We start from the raw sequence: 17,851 nt of genomic DNA on the forward strand, positions 1-17,851 counted from the left end.
ATGTTATGCTGCAGTTGCCAACCGAATGTAATGTTCAATCAAAGCAAACACATCCCTCTCTCCTGGTTACCATATGTGCTTTTTACCCTTGTAATGGTGCCCTTAGCACCTCATGTTTCTTCATTTAGAAATTCTCATTTATATTCAACTACGCTAAGCTTCTTAAGGATAGGACCATAGTCACCTTGTTCTTTGTATCCCTACTATCCAATATAGTGCTTAAAATAGTGCTTCACATGCAGTAGAGTCTCAATGAATTGTTTTGAACGAATGAATGAGTAGGTGAAAGTAAATTCCTATTGCAATATATTATCTCTTAAGATATATCCTATGTTTCAAGCTACCTCTAGTCACTTTTGAGTTGTATGATGAGCTGAATAAACCAAACAAAAATTAAGACCCTTTGTCCTTTTTGTCTTTCCATGAAGGACATGATGCAATCGTCACACTCCTGAAGCATTATAAGAGACCACAGGATGAATTACCCTGTAATGAATATTCTCAGCCTGGAGGAGGTATCCCTTTCTTAATAAGTTTTTGTTGTTAGTACAATATTGTGCCTAAAGGTAAACCTTTATTTCTATTACTATTTTTCTGGGGTTAGGGATGAGGGCATGTCAGATTGGCTTTATTTTAAGAAAACTTATGTCTTGGTAAGGCTGAAAATAAAGAAGCCTTCACTTAAGCTGTTTTCTAACTCACTAATCTGCAGTTCCTTCAGGTTTAGCATTCCCTGGACTGGATGTTTATGAGGCTTATGCATGACCAGGAAGGCCCGGGTGAGCTAGGAGCAGTCGTTTTCCATTTCAGTAATCTATTAAGGCAGGCCAGAGAATACTCATACCCAGACACAAATTAAATCTTCCAGAGTCTACTACACTTTGGTTTTTTGTTTTTAATCTTTTTATGTACTCTCTAAATAAACACTTGCTATACAGTTTCAGTATCCAGAAAAAGACCTGGGTTAAAACTATATTCTCAGTTGGTTTTCTTAGCAAATTTCTTTTGTCACCTGCTTCTTTTTATAATGTTTAATATTTATGTGGAAAAAATGCTACTTTCAACTCTATAATATAATTTGATTTCTAGATGGCTCCTATGTGTCTCTTCCGTCCCCCTTGGGGAAGATTAAAAGCATGACAAAAGGTATTTTAATATGAGACAATTGTTATATTTTATTACTAAGGATAACTATTGCCTCAAATATGATAACTTTCTGTTTTGCTTTACATATTATAAATGATGACTAGTTTGCCTGCATAAACAATATTAGCAACAAACAATTCTCTCCATAATTAACCTTGCCCACTGTACTATTTTGCATATGCTATCTAGACTCATGAAGGTATAGCAGTGAAAATTTCCCAAGTATTAAAGAAAGATCAAATTCTTATAGACATTTGTATTTTTAATGAAGTCTAAATTACAAATATTAATATCTCTAAGGAGAATTGGGAATAGGTTTGCCATAGGAAAATACATTTTAAAAAACAAGTTATTTTCCAAAAGATCCCAAATAAGTAATACCTCGGGAAATTTTTGAATGTATGCTGCACATAGAAATTAATACCATTGAATCAGGAAAATTAATATATATACATATTTATATGATTCAACTATAAATTTATATTTATTTAGAATTTGAAGTTTTTAAAAACTATTTTGGGTTTGAGATATTTCCTCTGAATGATTCATGTACTTATTTTTTGACATCTAATTGGCATCCCTCTGAGGTTTAGCTTATGGATATTTGTCTAAGCCCATTGTGATAGGCTGCAGGGATCGACCAGATAAAACTCCTTATCATAATGTGATATGAACTGTATGTACTGCAGGGTTGCCGTGTCATGCAGACGAGCTAGTTATTGATCAAATTAGGAATAAACACTTAGCCCTGATATCAAAGGTCTGGGGACAGAGACAGAAAACAATGTTTTTAATGCAAAGGGATAGGGATCATTTGTGATAAGGTTTTAGTATCTCCAAGTAGTCAATTGTATTTGGAAAATTAAATGTTACTAGGGAATGACATTTTTGGCTAAGTAAAGTATATATGTGCATCATGTGTACACATCCATGTGTGTTTTTTGTCTTTAAAAATAAAATAACAATTCCTGTTTGCAGAAAAGGCAGATGTGCTCCTCCTAAGGGCTGGATTGCCTTCACATTTCCATCTTCAGCTCTCAGAAATTGAGTTCCATGAAATTATCGGCTCAGGTAACCTAAGAAAAGACTAGTCTGCTTTAGTTTCACGAGCTCAAGATAATATGTGTTTATTTATTTCTCTTAAACAATTTCAGGTTCTTTTGGGAAAGTATATAAAGGACGATGCAGAAATAAAATAGTGGCTATAAAACGGTAAGCAAACAAATGAGAAAATTTAGCATCAGACTGGAGTTGTGAACTTTAAGAAGCATATGCATGGCAAGCCCCTTGTTTTGATCCATCTGTTGACTGAGGATTTCCTGTTCCTGCCATTTCCAGTTATCGAGCCAACACCTACTGCTCCAAATCAGATGTGGATATGTTTTGCCGAGAGGTGTCCATTCTCTGCCGGCTCAATCATCCCTGTGTAATTCAGTTTGTGGGTGCTTGCTTGAATGATCCCAGTCAGTTTGCCATCGTCACTCAGTACATTTCAGGGGGTTCTCTGTTCTCCCTCCTTCATGAACAGAAGAGGTATGGTTTTCTTGTTCTGACTTATCATTTTACATGTCATTGGAATTATCCTTGCAATACCACAGAGGTTTTCCGCTTGGATGCACCTTTACCTTCTGAAATCTCTGAGTGCTAGGAAATGTGGCATTTTAAAGATGGCTAATAATTTATGCCCAATAATTATGTTTTAGTGAATAGAAATACTTCTGTGCTTTCTTAACAAGAATTCAATTGGAGATAACAAATTCAAAGAATTTAAATTAGCAACTGAAGCTTATAATAATTAGGCTAAATATGACATACTAATAAAGCAGATATATGTAAGCTGAGAATAAAATAATTACCAGGGGTCACAGCATTTATTTTTTAACGTTTTAAAAAAGAATAGCCTTGCACAAATCTAATTTTAATTCACTTCCTAGATATATGCATGCAATAATTAGAGTGTGGTTGCACTTAGTTATTAGAGTAGAATCCATCTTATGTTATTATAAAAAAATTAAGTATAGCATTATAAGTATTATAAAATCAAGTGGAATATTTTAAATATGAGCGGTTGGTATCTGAATTGATTTATAATTAAGCATGATCTAATGTAGAAAAGCTATTTTTCCAGATTTTTTTAATTTTTAGTTTAATCTTCAATAAAGCAAAAAAGGCTGAAAGATATACAGAAAAAAAAAATCACATACTCCATTGATACTTTTTAGAAAGATGTGCTATTGGCTTTGACCATTTCATCCTCACTAAATCTATTTTTAAATTCTAGGATTCTTGATTTGCAGTCTAAATTAATTATTGCAGTAGACGTTGCCAAAGGTATGGAGTACCTTCACAACCTGACACAGCCAATTATACACCGTGACTTAAACAGGTATTTTTTTTCCCCTAAATAATGAACATAGAATTGTGTAACTGACTAGGAGTCAAAGACAGATTTCAGTGTATCTCCACTGAAGATACAGTGTAACTTCACTTAGATATATTGCAAATCAGGGTTTTCTACTGTGTGAATTAGGCGATAGGCTACTTTAAGGCTAAGCTATAGAAAGTTTTGTCATTGTCTTTTACAGAAATAGAAAGCTATATAACTGCTTCTCAGGGATCTTTCAAGAGAGTGATGTTTGTAAGATTCACCAGCTAGGGGCGCCTGGGTGGCTCAGTCGTTAAGCGTCTGCCTTTGGCTCAGGTCATGATCCCAGGGTCCTGGAATCGAGCCCGCATCGAGCCCCGCATCGGGCTCCCTGCTCCTCCCTGCTCCGCAGGAAGCCTGCTTCTCCCTCTCCCACTCCCCCTGCTTGTGTTCCCTCTCTCGCTGTGTCTTTCTCTGTCAAATAAATAAAAAATCTTAAAAAAAAAAAGATTCACCAGCTAGCTAGTTCTCAAGTCAATGACTATTATAGCATGTCAGGTCTCATACAAAGTCAGGTATTATAGGAGGTCCTGATTTAAATTACCTGAAACACCATTTTTGTACTACCGTTTTGGTAGTTTTTAGTAAATTCAGCCAAAACACAGCAGCTCGTTTACCTAGTTTCATGTGAAGGTGTACTCATGTAGGTTAGAGACTTGAAACAAATAAGAAATTATAGTGTGCCAGGGGGTGAAACCCCAAGGGATTAAAAAAAAAGAAATTTAAACAGTGAAAGCTTTCTCTAAGTAAAGTCTTACAAGAAGGCCAATATAGGGGCACCTGGGTGGCTCAGATGGTTAAGCGTCTGCCTTCGGCTCAGGTCATGATCTCAGGGTCCTGGGATCGAGCCCTGCATCGGGCTCCTTGCTCAGCAGGGAGTCTGCTTCTCCCTCTTTCTCTGCTGCTCCCCCTGCTTGTGCTCTCTCTCTCTGTCAAAAATAAATAAAATCTTTAAAAAAAAAAAAAAAAGAAGGCCAATATACAAAATGTAGCAGCTTTAGTTGAAGGCAGAATGTAGGGTGCAGAAATATGTTCACTTACCATTTTCTACTGCCAAGGAGGGAGATCTCTAGGCCACCTCTTTGGAATCCCAAAGGTGTTATGGAGAATAGCTGGACAACCACTGATCTAGTTTATGAAACAAGTCAGATTATTGAAATTTAATAACTTTCATTTCATGATTATCAATAACATTCATATAGATCCCATATATAATCTTCTGTATAAAGTCCACAATTCTGAGACTACTAAAAAGTAATTACTCTAGCCTTTTGTTCAACAACTATTTGGTTATCTACTATGTTTAAAGCCTTTATACTTGGTATATTAGAGCTTACAAGGTGAAGCTGCCATAGACTCCATTCCCAAGGAGCTTTCATAGTCCTAGTAGAGGAGAAAAATACTTACCTAAGTATGTGGTAGGTATAAAAAGATAAGTTTTATAAGAGAGATGTTAAAAATTCTATAAAATTTTAGAAAGAAGAATATTAATTACTTCTGAGGAATTTAGAAACATCTTCATGGAAGAAGGAACATTTGAGCTTGGCACGAAAGGATGGATAGAATTGGGAAGGGTATCCTAAGCTTAGGGAAGACATTAAGAAAATAGAGATTAGAAAGTTAAAGGCATTAGATAGCAACAATGAATAGTTTCACTTTAGTGGATGAAGTGTATATGAATGTACATAGTATTTGTAATGTAGGAAACAAAGGATTGGGAAAGAAATTCAGAAAGATAAATTGGAATAAGAGCACAAAAATCAGTGAATCCTAGACTTAAGGTAGTTTAGGTTTTGTTCTGTAAGAAAGTGGGCACTGCGGTGGGGGAGCTAGGAATCACAAATTCAGAGCTGTAGTATGGAATGATTAATCCAGCATCTTTGTAAAAGATCAGCTTGATGGGGAAGTCAAGAAACTGGTGAAGCAGTTGTGGGCAGTAATCTAAATGAGAAGTAATAAAAAGCAGAATTTCACTAGTGGCAGTGGAAATGAAAGGGAGAGACAGATATGAAAGATAGGAAAGATAAAATAAAATAAATTAGATTATGAGAGTGGTTGAATCTTAGATATTGGAAGTAAATATGTGTGGGATTCAATCCATTTAAAATTATTAGTTTTCACACAAAAGTCATTTCTTTGCTGTTATTAGGGGTTTTTTCTTACCTCTCTTTTAAAAGCATTTATGTTAATAAACATATTTTCTTTGAGTTTCAGTAACAGTATTTAGGAAATAGATTTAGGTGATAAATTAGCATAATATAAACTGATGATTTGTGAGTTTTAGGAGTGTTGGCATCCCAACCATTTTGCATGTGGTATTAAAACAAATGAGTGATCATTGAAGGTTTTTTCTAGCTGTAACTCCTCAATTATGGGGCAAATGAGTGTGTGTTCTGTTGCCCTTTAAATGCAAGTTGTTACCACCAGGTTATAAAACAGGGCCAAATATATAAATGTTGATTAAAAGTGGAAAGAGAACATTTACTGTATAACAGATATGTTTACATTTGCCTTTTTTTCTGTTTCTAATCTAACCCAAATGCTTTAAATTGTACCAAAACATCTTCAAGTTTTACAAAACATGGTTTCATGGGTGTCTTCAATGTAATAGAGTCCCAAACTATTGCATCTATTTTTTATGAACTATTTTTTACTAATCTTTAATCTGGCAACAATAAAGCATTCAGTTTTTCAGATTATAACATCACATATTACTCAAAAGAGTGTAAGTCCTTCTGGGCTTACTATACTGTTTGGGTACGTAGAGCATATACCAGGAACAATTTATTTCCCATGTAAGGTAGAAAATAACTAAGGACCAAAATGATTAAGCAGCAATTTTCAAAGGAGTTCAAGTAAGTCAAAGATCAAAGTAGAGTGGAAAGCTTCCTGGAGGATGTAAAGCTAAAGCTAGACCTTGAAGAACAGGTATGTGTCTTCCCTCAGTATTTTCACAGCAGACTAACCCTGGCATGCCTACGATGCTTATGGAGCCCCACTGAAAAAGGGAAAGGGAAAGATGCACATCAGAGTGAGGAACTCAGACATGTTTACATTTTTGCATTGAAATGACCTGTTTACATTTTTCTTTCTCCCACTAATCTGGGCATGTCAGAGCTTCAAGAGCAGAGGTCCTGTTCTCTTCATCTCAGAGATGTTCGATCAATGCATTTTTAACTGAACCAAATCCCTGGGGCGTTTCTGTGAACATCACTTCAGAAAGCAATGGCCTCGTTGGTACAAGTATGGCTGCTTTTAGGTAGAGCCTGACTAACTTTGCCCAATACCTATTCTGGTTTAAAGGAACGGGGCTCTTTGAGCTTTTTGATCAGCTTACGGATGAGGGGATGCTCTCTTTGGTTTTGTGGTTGTTGATTTATATGAGTGAGAGGAAAAAACTCTGCTTTTCCGTTGGCAAGCTAATTACCATACAGGTCTGAAAGTTAATTTTGATCTTTAAGTATTTACTAAGGAGAAGTTGAAGGGCTGAGTGAGGAAGTGGCTCTTTCCAATGATGATGATGAGAATGATGATAATACCTACCATTTATTTACCACTCACAACATGAAAGGAGCTAAGCCCTTGTCATGTATGCTCTTATTTAATCTCACAACAATTCTATAATACAGTTATTATTATCTCCATTTTACTGATAAGGAAACTAAGTCCAAGGTCACATCCTTAACTTATAGTATTCTTAACATTATATTATGCTGTCCCAACAACAACAACAATAAAACCAAGTCAGAACAGAGAGATAAAGGTGGCTGATGATATTGGATGAGCATCAGCCATTTACCAACTTTGTTCTTTGTGCTTCAGTCCTTAGGCTTAATTCTTGTGACCGAATTCATTTCTCATATGATCTCCTTGTATTTCTGTGTTCCTGCTTTATTTCTTCTTTTATAACCCATGTTCTGCTAGTGTGGAATAGAAATTGCTTATGAGGCACACAGATATGTTTCCTTTGGTCTACAGTGTTTAAATATTTTTTAAACATTTTTTTTAAGATTTATTTATTTATTTGGGGGGTTCAGAGGGGAGAGAGAATCTCAAGCAGACTCCCTGCTAGGTGTGGAGCCCAACATGGGGCTCAATCCCAGGACCCTGAGAACATGACCTGAACCAAAATCAAGAGTCAGCTCTTTAACCAACTGAGCCACCCAGGTACCCCTAAATATTTTTTAAATATAATAGCTTTATACAGGAATGCACTTTCCAATTTGTTGTAGACCTCACTACCTACCAACTTACCAACTTATCCTTGGCCCAATGTATATATTCATTTTGCAGCATTGGAACTTGCAAAGCATGGTTTACAACTAAAGGCTTTAAACCTTGTTACTGGATACAAGCAGCTCTCTGTTGTTCCCTCAGAAAAGTACATTTTACAAATTGTTTGACATTGAAACCAAAACATCATTGCAAACATATATGGATCAAATGAATGGTCTTTTCCCTGTATAAGTATATAGAAGAACAATACTGTATGCAATGAAATAGTGATACTTCCATCATAGAATGGCCATTGCACTCCCATGAGATATGTTTATGAAAGCATTTTGTAAACTATGAAGCACTAGACAAATGACATTTGTTATCACTACTAATCCCTCGCTTGTTCTCTTATATGTCAAGGATGGAAACATAATCCACAATATTTTCATACATACCAATATTTCTTTTTATATAGCTTTATATTACTTTTTAAGTAATTAATTGGGGGGTCTAGATCTATATCTGAGAAAGATTACTGTTGGTTTTTGAGTGTCAGCTTATTTGGGTGACAATAAAGGAAAATAATTAGTGACAGTTTAAAACAGCCAACTTACTGATGAGAAATAACAAATATCATAAACCGACAAAGTTGGTAAGAGCTGGAAGAATTTTAATTTTGAAGATGACATTTAACTAAATCAGTGAAGATTTCAAAAAGTACCAAAGAAAAAATTATTCATAAAAAATGTTAATAATTATTTTAAGTTGATGTATGCATTTGTCTTTCAATTGAGTATAAATATAAATAAAAGTCCGGCATTCGTAAAATAAGTCTGGTGAGGGGTGGGAGGGATGGGGTGGCTGGGTGATAGACATTAGGGAGGGTATGTGCTATGGTGAGTGCTGTGAATTGTCTAAGACTGATGAATCACAGACCTGTACCTCTGAAACAAATAATACATGTTTAAAAAAAAAAAAAGAAGAAGATAGTAGGAAGGGAAAAATGAAGGGGGGGAAATCGGAGGGGGAGACGAACCATGAGGGACTATGGACTCTGAGAAACAAATTGAGGGTTCTAGAGTGGAGGGGGCCAGAGGGATGGGTTAGCCTGGTGATGGGTATTAAAGAGGGCACGTATTGAATGGAGCACTGGATGTTATATGCAAACAATGAATCATGGAACACTACATAAAAAAAATTAAAATAAAAAATAAAATAAGTCAAATACAAACAAATTAGTAAGTTTTTTCTTTTTTTTTTAAAGATTTTATTTATTTATTTGAGAGAAAGAATGAGATAGAGAAAGCATGAGAGGGGGGAGGATCAGAGGGAGAAGCAGACTCCCCGCTGAGCAGGGAGCCCAGTGCGGGACTCAATCCTGGGACTCCAGGATCATGACCTGAGCCGAAGGCAGTCGCCCAACCAACTGAGCCACCCAGGCGCCCACAATTAGTAAGTTTTTTCTAATTACTGAACTATTAGGTACAGTTGTATTCCTCAGTTCTCATAAATTAAAGAGTCTGCTCTCAGCTGTGCCTTTCACCTGTGACTTTTCCAATAACTGGTTATACAGAGAGAGTTTAATATTTACTGGCAAATACCACGTTGCAAAGAATTCTGAATATCAAGTGCAAACCAGATGATTACAATTCAATAAATATTGTAGGTCTTGAAAGCACACAGTGAAACTCATGAAATCCTTCATAACGCCACTTTTGTAAATCTCTAGTATTAAGCTAGTCACACGTGGCATTTTAAATTTTGTCAAATTTTTCTCATCCATTTCCACTTTAAGAGTAAATGAATTAATGAATTAATATAAATACTTGAGTGCTTGATATGAGCCAGAGTCTGTGCTATGCCTGGGGATACAGCTGAGAATGATAGCCATAGCACTTTGTCTAGAAGAGCTTGGAGTTTAATGAAGTATTTTCCCAAATTTCCCAATCATAATCATCATCTGGGGGCCCTAATTAAAAAACCAAAAACATATTCAAAGACTGAGAATGTCTTAAACTGGGCCTAAAAATCCATACTTTTAAACAAGATTGCCAGTTAATTCTTATGACCAAACAAGAAGAGGAAATATTGTTCTAGCACAGTTTTCTCAACCCTGGCTGCATGTTAGAAACTATGAAAGAACTTAAAAAAAAACAAAAAACCTGATGCTGGGGCACCTGAGTGGCTCAGATGGTTACGCATCTGCCTTAGGCTCAGGTCATGAACTCCAGGTCCTGGGATCCAGCCCCATGGCATGCTCCCAGCTCAGCCGGGAGTCTGCTTCTCCCTCTCCCTCTGCCTCTCCACCTGCTTGTGCTCTCTTTGCCTCTCTCTCAAATGAATAAATTAAATCTTTTAAATAAATAAATAAATAAATAATAAAATAAATTAAAAATTAAAAAAAACACTGATGCTACTTACCTCAGAATTTAAAGGGGTGAGGCCCAGGTATCATATTTTTAGAGAGCACTCCTGGTGGTTCCAATATGCAGACTGCACTGAGAATGACCTTCAAGTGTTAATGCCAATTACTCTAACCGTTTGTCATACAATCTCATCCTTCTCTGCTGCCAGAGAGGAGTGGGAATATTGAAGAATTAATTCATAGTAGAATTATACATGTTTTGAGAATCATTGCCCAAAATACAATATTCATTCATTCGTTCGTTCATTCATCCATTCAATAATGAATGCAAAAGACTGAGATCCACAGGTCCATGATACCTGCAACATAGAGTAGGTCCCAAGATCCAGTATTTTCCATGGGAGTTGCTATGTATACTTAAGGCACTCTGGACCATCTAATTTATAATTCATGATTGATACTAGAATGTTCCCAGCAGTGTAGAATCTTTATAGGAAGCCAAAACAAAAGTACAAGTTTCAATATTGGACAATTGCAGTGCGCACCGGTCATATGGGTATTCAAGACTATAAACTCTGGAAGAATACATAACACATATAATAAATCAATATACATATAGAAGGATAAAGACATAAACTATATATGTGTATTATATATCAATTTACATATAAGCCTACACATTTCTGTGTTTTTGTGATGCTTCCAGCCTTTCTCAACTGGACTTCTGAAGGAATTAAGTCCTATGGAAAATGATTTGAGGGACAATTTTCTTAATTCCCCAAGGATGAGACATAGCTATACCATTTGGGATGCATAAAAGAGAAGTTTATTCATTACCTACAATGGATGCCTTAGGACTTAAGGCCTTTGGGTTTAAGGGGTGCTTGTAGTTCTGAAATGTTTTTGTCTAAAACTGTAGTGTGGCTTCAGATTTCCAAATTAATTTTTTTAAAGGGGTCTCCGTGAATTTCATTACTGCTTTGAGTAATGGGGGCGGGGGGAGCTAAGGTATTCAGTTTTCCAAGATGAAATCTGAATTTCTTAAGGTAAGTTACCTGCTACAATAATAGACCCAAAAATGGATAATGGTCCAAAAACAATAGAGGTTTGTATCTTGACCATGTGAATAAACAGGTTGTTGGTGTGGCCCTTATCCATGAAGTTACTCAAGACCCATTTTAAACATGGGTTTCCAAGGTCTCTTTGGGGGTCATCTCCATTCAAGTGAGCATAAATGGGACAATAAGATATGCATGAAGTGTTTAATAGGCTGGGCATGAGAATTTCATGCATCACTTTGAGTCACATCTCATTGGCTAGAGCTCACTCATATGGCCACGCCCCCTACTGCAGTAGGTAGTGGGTAATACAGTCTTAGCTGTGTGCCCAGAAGAGGAAACGAGTTTTCCTGGGCAGCCAACAGTCTGTGCTACATTCACCCTATTTACGCTAGTGATAACAGTTACTAAGGTAAAGATAATAACTGAGAAGTCTGGTCTACATATGCTTGAATCAATTGCACTAATATAATGTTAATCTCATACTAAATATTTTTTATAAATACATGTTCACAATTTATAAACTAATACCACTAATTGGGAAATGTAGTGAAAGCTATTTAATAAAGCATATTATATGTGAATTAATTGAAACAATTACTTTCATTTACTATTATTGATTACATTAAAGATATGAAAATAGCTTTGGGAGTATGGAGACATATGTCACTGAATCAAAACATGGTTCAAGAACAAAACATGTGCTGTAATGAGATACAAGAGTATGAAATAGATTCAAAGCTTAAGTCATAGTTCTATGTGCTTTGTGTCAATTAAAACACATGTATACACACATTTTTCTTTAAAGGTGAAAATAAAACACAGAAGGACTATGATCACTCTAGTCAGAGAACCTTGTTGTACCGTATCCAGCAGAAGGCATTCCTTAACCATTTAGTTCTACAAATTACTGTAATCATATTTATGAGTTCCATTCAGGTGTTGATGTTCAGTCATAATTTCCATTTCCATTTCTGACATGCTTGATCTCCACTTTAAGTCAGTCTGTCTGTACTCAACTCCCTAAACTTCCAGAGGAAGCAGGGAGTTCCCTCTGACTCTCAAGTTCCAACCTATTATTTAAATAGAAATTCACCACCCAGCTTGTCCTCATCTTCTCTGAATAGTAGTTTCATCCCTGCCTCTCACCTGATTCTCACAGTTCCCAGAGACAATATCCCAAACATTCCCATCACATTTCATTTTGGTTCAGGTTGCTCATCCTGCATTAAAATGGCAGGTCCTTCCCTCTTCCCTGCTCCACTACCAGAATGTCCTTTAGTCCTGAGTTGTCCTCTCTTTGTATACCAACGGAAATAGCTTAAGTTTCCTCCCAGGGCCAGTTAAAATGTTCCTTTCTCAGCTGCCTCCATTAGAATGTCTCATTTAATTTTGGCTGCATCCACGAATTCTAAAAATAGTGCTCTTACTTAACACCCCGTTAAGTAAATCCCCTTAGACACATACTCTTTAAATTAAAACAGGTATATTTAAGTCAGAGGAAAACACGTTCATTCTGCTCACACTATCACATTGTTCACACAAACCTGGTCAAACCTGCATCTCTTGTTCAATGGTCCCAGTTAGATAAATCCCTGAATTCTTTATTTTAGAAGTGGGTTCTAAGCCACCATATGCCATTTGAAACACTACATAGGATCATGGGTGTGTGTGCAAAATAAATGTATCTGTGTGTATAAGAGCACAGGAAGTCAGGGTTGACTGAAAACAGGAATGCTGTGATTCCAGAATTCACTTTTGACTCAACGTAAAAATACTACTCCACCCTAGAACCTGGCCTCAGGATTTCTTATTCCAGAGCATTTTGTGACGAAGTCATTCATTCTCTAATACAACACAGCCACACCCAGAGAATTCCCAAAGCCAGGGAGACAGCTGTGCTTTTCCTGTAACCGTGTCACCTTCTCTCACCCCAGGGCTGAACTTGGAAGAGTAGTGGTGATGCCCCCTCTTGATCCTCTAAAACCTTTCAAAAGCTTCCCTGTGACTGGGGGTGAACTTACTGGCCTACAATTTTCTAGTGTTACTGGTTCCTTATACTGCCATTTTCCATTCTTGAGGGATAAGGCCTGTATAAAGTCAGCTTTGGAAAATGTCAACAAAGGCTTTGCTCTGTTCAGCCTCGTTTCTTCTCTGCTCTCACTTCCTGGGAGGCACTGTGAGTGCCCTCTTGGCACCTTGTCGATTTCCTGAATAGCTAACCTTTCAATAATGATATTAATGCTGCCTTGTGGTTATCTGTGCATTTCTCAGTTCATCATTTTCAACCCTTGCTTGCTGAGATTCATTTACGTTCTTGTGTTCTTAAGATCCTGGAATTTAATTGAGTGCAACCTGACTAGGGACCCAGAGCCAGAATTTCTAGCTAATAAGGGAGAAACAGTCTTAATAGGTGGGTATTGCTTTTGCCATTGACTGAATTTCCAATAGCTACTCCCTTGACTCTGGTCTAGGAAAAGAGATACAGATAATTGTGAACTTTCTTCTCTCAGCATTTTTTATTTCAAAATTCTCCCTATCACTCTTGGGAGGAAGCAGCTTTTCAGATAAGGTCAGTATTCTCCCGAGATTGCAGCATGGACAGCTCTGGGAATCTGTGTTGGTGTGGTCTGCCACCCCACTGGAAGGCTGCGGGATGAACCAATTGAGAGCAGAGGCTATGGAGCCAGACCATGCAGTTGCAAATACCCCTTCTGTCACACCTTACCTGTGTCCTTGGGCAATTTGTTTAAAAACCAGTTTTCTCATGTATAAGGTGATAATAATGTTACCCATTTTACTGGGTTTAAATGAGAAAATACATTAGCTATTTTTGTCATTTTTCTTCTTTATTTTTCTGAAAGCATATTTGCACTATTTAATATTCTTAATGCTGAAGTTTATTTACGGAATTGAATGTTTCTAAGGGCCTGTCTCTCCTTTTGATTGTATTACTACAAACTTTGCTTATAATATCTCAGATGGCTAATTTCTTCTTGTCATAAAGATCTAGGATAAGTGGATTGTTTGACGGTGGATCTCTCACTATATATAGAGAAGGGCCAGGGAATTCTAATCCTATATCACTGCCTTCTTTGAGACCTCTCTATCTCTTCATGGTTCTAACTTGCAACAGGGATTCTGTCTGACACTTCCATTAGGTGGATGCAGATTGGAAACAGTATGGATAAAAACATAGCTGAAGATTGGGCAGGATTATTTAATTATCCAAGATCCTTCTTGGTGATTCTTCTTCCTATAGCTCATTCACAAAGCTTAAGCATACTATTTAAACATCAGCCATTCAATCACTCAACAATCATTTGTTCGTGAATATAATAGCAGAGAAGGGGAACCCTCATCAGAGGCACATCCCAGAGATCGGGCCAGACAAAAAAAAAAAGTCAAGTAGGAGAAGCCCTGGACCTGTAGAGGATTTGTGGAGCATCCATATAGTTAGGTAGCTTTTCTTCTCTATGCCCAATGAGCTCAGCCAGTGACTCAATTCAGCAATTGTCCTTTTCACTATAAAGAGCAGGGGAGGAAAAAAAAAAAAAAAAAAAAGCAGAGGAGGTTGTTTTCAAAATTAGCAATAAAAATATTGCCCTTGCCCTTCCTTCAATAGAGAAAAGGAAGAAATCATCCCATCACATCCTTTTTGCTTTCTTGTTTCACAGGAGAAAATCGTTTTTCTCATTTCTATTCCCATTCTTTTTGTGACACTGTTGTTATGTCACTTGACTTCTTTCTGCCTCAGGTTTCTCACTTGCAAGTGGAGATAATGGTGTCTAATGTCTACATGTTCACAGAGATATCCTTGCAATTAATAGGGGTGTCAGGACAATGTTACATGGAGAGCACTAGAGAAAGATTCTACAAGAGAAATCCGTGTATCATTTTTATTAATCACATGAAACTGAGTTGCCAGAAATCTTAAAGTAAGATTCATTTTGTATCCAGCTGCTGGATCTGTACACTTTGTAGGGTAGTCTGGATTATCTTCTTCCAACTGAAGTTGAAAAGCGTCGTGGTTCCTAAATGGCGTGGAGAACAACATACTCCTTTTCCGAAAGGCTTAATATTACCTTGACCAGCAAGAAGAAAAGAGCATGCAAGCCCCAAAGAATGATTAGAACTCTTTAATCCTGGAGGGATGGTCTTTGTATCAATTATATTTGAAGCCTTGTATGTGATGAACTGTATTCTCAGTCACTAAGCCCTCATTTAATGGCTTTAACAACCTGCAGAAAGTTCGTGAAAAGCAATGCCTGGTACCATAGATGAAATAGTGTTAGAGCATTGATGATGTCTGGCTTCTTTTCTTTGGGGAGGGAAATCCCCTTCTAAATTCTTAAAATAGCAGTTGGCTTTCATTAAGTCTATTCAGAGTTAAGGGTCTGAGGATCTTGAGTGACCCTTTCTTTGGGAATGGGGCACATTTTAATAGGCTTTTTCCTGTCTGTGGTCCCTGAAAGATTTAGCCACTGGCAGTCTCCTGAATTGCTGGGATTTGTAAAGGAAAGGATTGATTACATGCTTCTAATTCTTTCTCCTTCTTTAATTTTTTTTTCCCATTTCATACAAAGAGTGAGAAAGATACTCTGAGTCTCCCTCTGTTGAGATATAGTTGGCCTTAAGGGCAGATATTTTAGCATTGAACTTTTATTAACCTCTTCTGGGTTTGACAGAGTTTCTCCTTTTTTGTTTCCTAAATATGAGGCTAAAGAGCTGTTATTTGCCAAGTTTGTTCCCTAACACTGCAAGCAGTAGACAGAAAACAAAGTTTGCATTTTTTTGGGTTTTCCTTTTTTTTTTTTTTTTGTCTTTCTCAGTTGAATTGCATCTGTAGTCTCTATCTGAAAAGGTAAATTTAATATAGGCCTTAACGCATGCTGTTCACTTTGATGGAAACATCTACCCCTACCCTACCTCCTTCCCATCTTCCCCTCATTGTTCCTCCTCTCCCTTCCTCCAGTATCACTTTTCTCCTGGCTAATTTATATTCCTTCCACCAGGAAGCCCTTTATACAGTCCCACAGAATACCCTGCTCTTGCTTATCTCAGGGTAGATAGCACTCTATGAAAATTGGTAATTTATTTGCATGTATTCCCTGCTACACATTAAGCTTAATCAGGACAGGGGCTGTGGATTTTGTACCATTTTATCCCCAAATACTTAGCACAGTGACTGGGTCCTAATAAAAGTTCAATTAATATTGGGCAAATGTATGAATTAATTAATAACATTTGAAGGAATATAAAAGTATCATTAGTGTTTCTTTGTGCCAGGCATTGAGCTCAATTCTTCATAGACATTAGCTTATTAAATACTCATAACTCTATATGATGTCTTTTTTAAACAGATAAAGACAGAAGGGCTTAAAGAGACTAAGCAATTGTGATACAGATGGTAAGTGACAGATTAAGGTTATTACCCATACTGTATAGTTACCTGTATCCATAGTTATCCAAAGCATAGGGATGTATAATCATTTAGTCCCACATACCAGGAGCAGCTCTGATTAAATAGCAAAGCAGTATTTGTTAGATTGCCTTACCAAGGAAGTCATAGATTATAGAATTCATCACAGAAATTAAAAGGCAATTTTCACTTAATATTGAACAATTCAGTGGCGTTTAATAATATGAAAGCTATTTTTTTTTTTGCTCAATTAAGACTGCTGTTCCACAAGTCGCTTACCTAGCTGTTTTGTGCTATAATTATTTGTATGCTAGTCACTAAAGCCTGTCCAAAAAGACAGTGAAGACAGTGAGAAAAAAAGATATGATCAGTTGTTTGACTGTACTGATTTTCTAATTTACTCTGGTGAAAAGTTAGCCAAACAAACTGATTTTGCAATGTAGACATAGCCCAAGACTATCTGATGATTCTTTAGAAAAAAATATAATCCCCTGAAATTCCAGTGATTTCTAGTCACTACTTACTATGTAGATTTCAACCAATACCTGCTTTTTCTGAATTGATTTATTTTCCTTCTCACAGGCAACATTTTTATTTTCTAACCTGCAGCATTTCTATGCCTGACTAGAATATTTTTGCATTTGATTAATGTTTTCATTTGACTTTCAATGAGGTCTCAAAACAGTTTGGCTTGTCACAGTCAAATTACTTAAATATCCTCTGAAAAGAGTATGTGGGAACTAAAATCAGATTCATGTGAACCTGAAAAACCAGTGGCGACATTTCCTGAACTTGTTATATTTTTATGTCTAAATTAATCATTTCACAATTTTGCTTTATGTTGATGATCAGCTTCTTAAATACAGTGATTATTCAATGCCTTAATGGAAAAGTTTTAATTTTTAGCTGACCCAGAAGTTACTCTCTGGCAAGGATTTATGTTTTTGTTTTTGTTTTTGTTTTTTTAAATATCCTTTGTGGTTTCAACAGCACAAATATACTATGCCTTTTATTTATATATATTTTTTCAAAGTTTCTTTGGTTTCTTTAATACAAATACCTAAGCCATCCTTTTCACTTCTCGGCTACTTTTCACTCTTTATTGACTGGAATTATCCCAACCATGTTTTCAAATATGGTCAGCATTCTCTGTCGACGTTCAGCTTATGCCATGTGAAAGAAAGCACACATAAAATACTATCTACCATAAGATCTCA

The 17,851-nt window shown here is 36.4% G+C and overlaps 1 protein-coding gene across 1 annotated transcript in view; it reads left to right on the forward strand.

The window, feature by feature from the left end:
* The window catches only part of TNNI3K (TNNI3 interacting kinase), a 280,406-nt gene that overhangs the window by 117,043 nt on the left and 145,512 nt on the right, over positions 1 to 17,851 (forward strand). Inside the window, exons 12-17 of the mRNA XM_081818637.1 lie at positions 429 to 515; positions 1,090 to 1,146; positions 2,125 to 2,217; positions 2,301 to 2,358; positions 2,485 to 2,679; positions 3,428 to 3,532. Coding sequence (XP_081674763.1) covers positions 429 to 515; positions 1,090 to 1,146; positions 2,125 to 2,217; positions 2,301 to 2,358; positions 2,485 to 2,679; positions 3,428 to 3,532 — 595 coding nt within the window. The remainder of the gene's footprint in view (positions 1 to 428; positions 516 to 1,089; positions 1,147 to 2,124; positions 2,218 to 2,300; positions 2,359 to 2,484; positions 2,680 to 3,427; positions 3,533 to 17,851) is intronic.

The sequence above is a fragment of the Leptonychotes weddellii genome, chromosome 4, assembly GCF_054177405.1.
Source record: "Leptonychotes weddellii isolate Sample4059 chromosome 4, ASM5417740v2, whole genome shotgun sequence".
Classification (NCBI taxonomy): domain Eukaryota; kingdom Metazoa; phylum Chordata; class Mammalia; order Carnivora; family Phocidae; genus Leptonychotes; species Leptonychotes weddellii.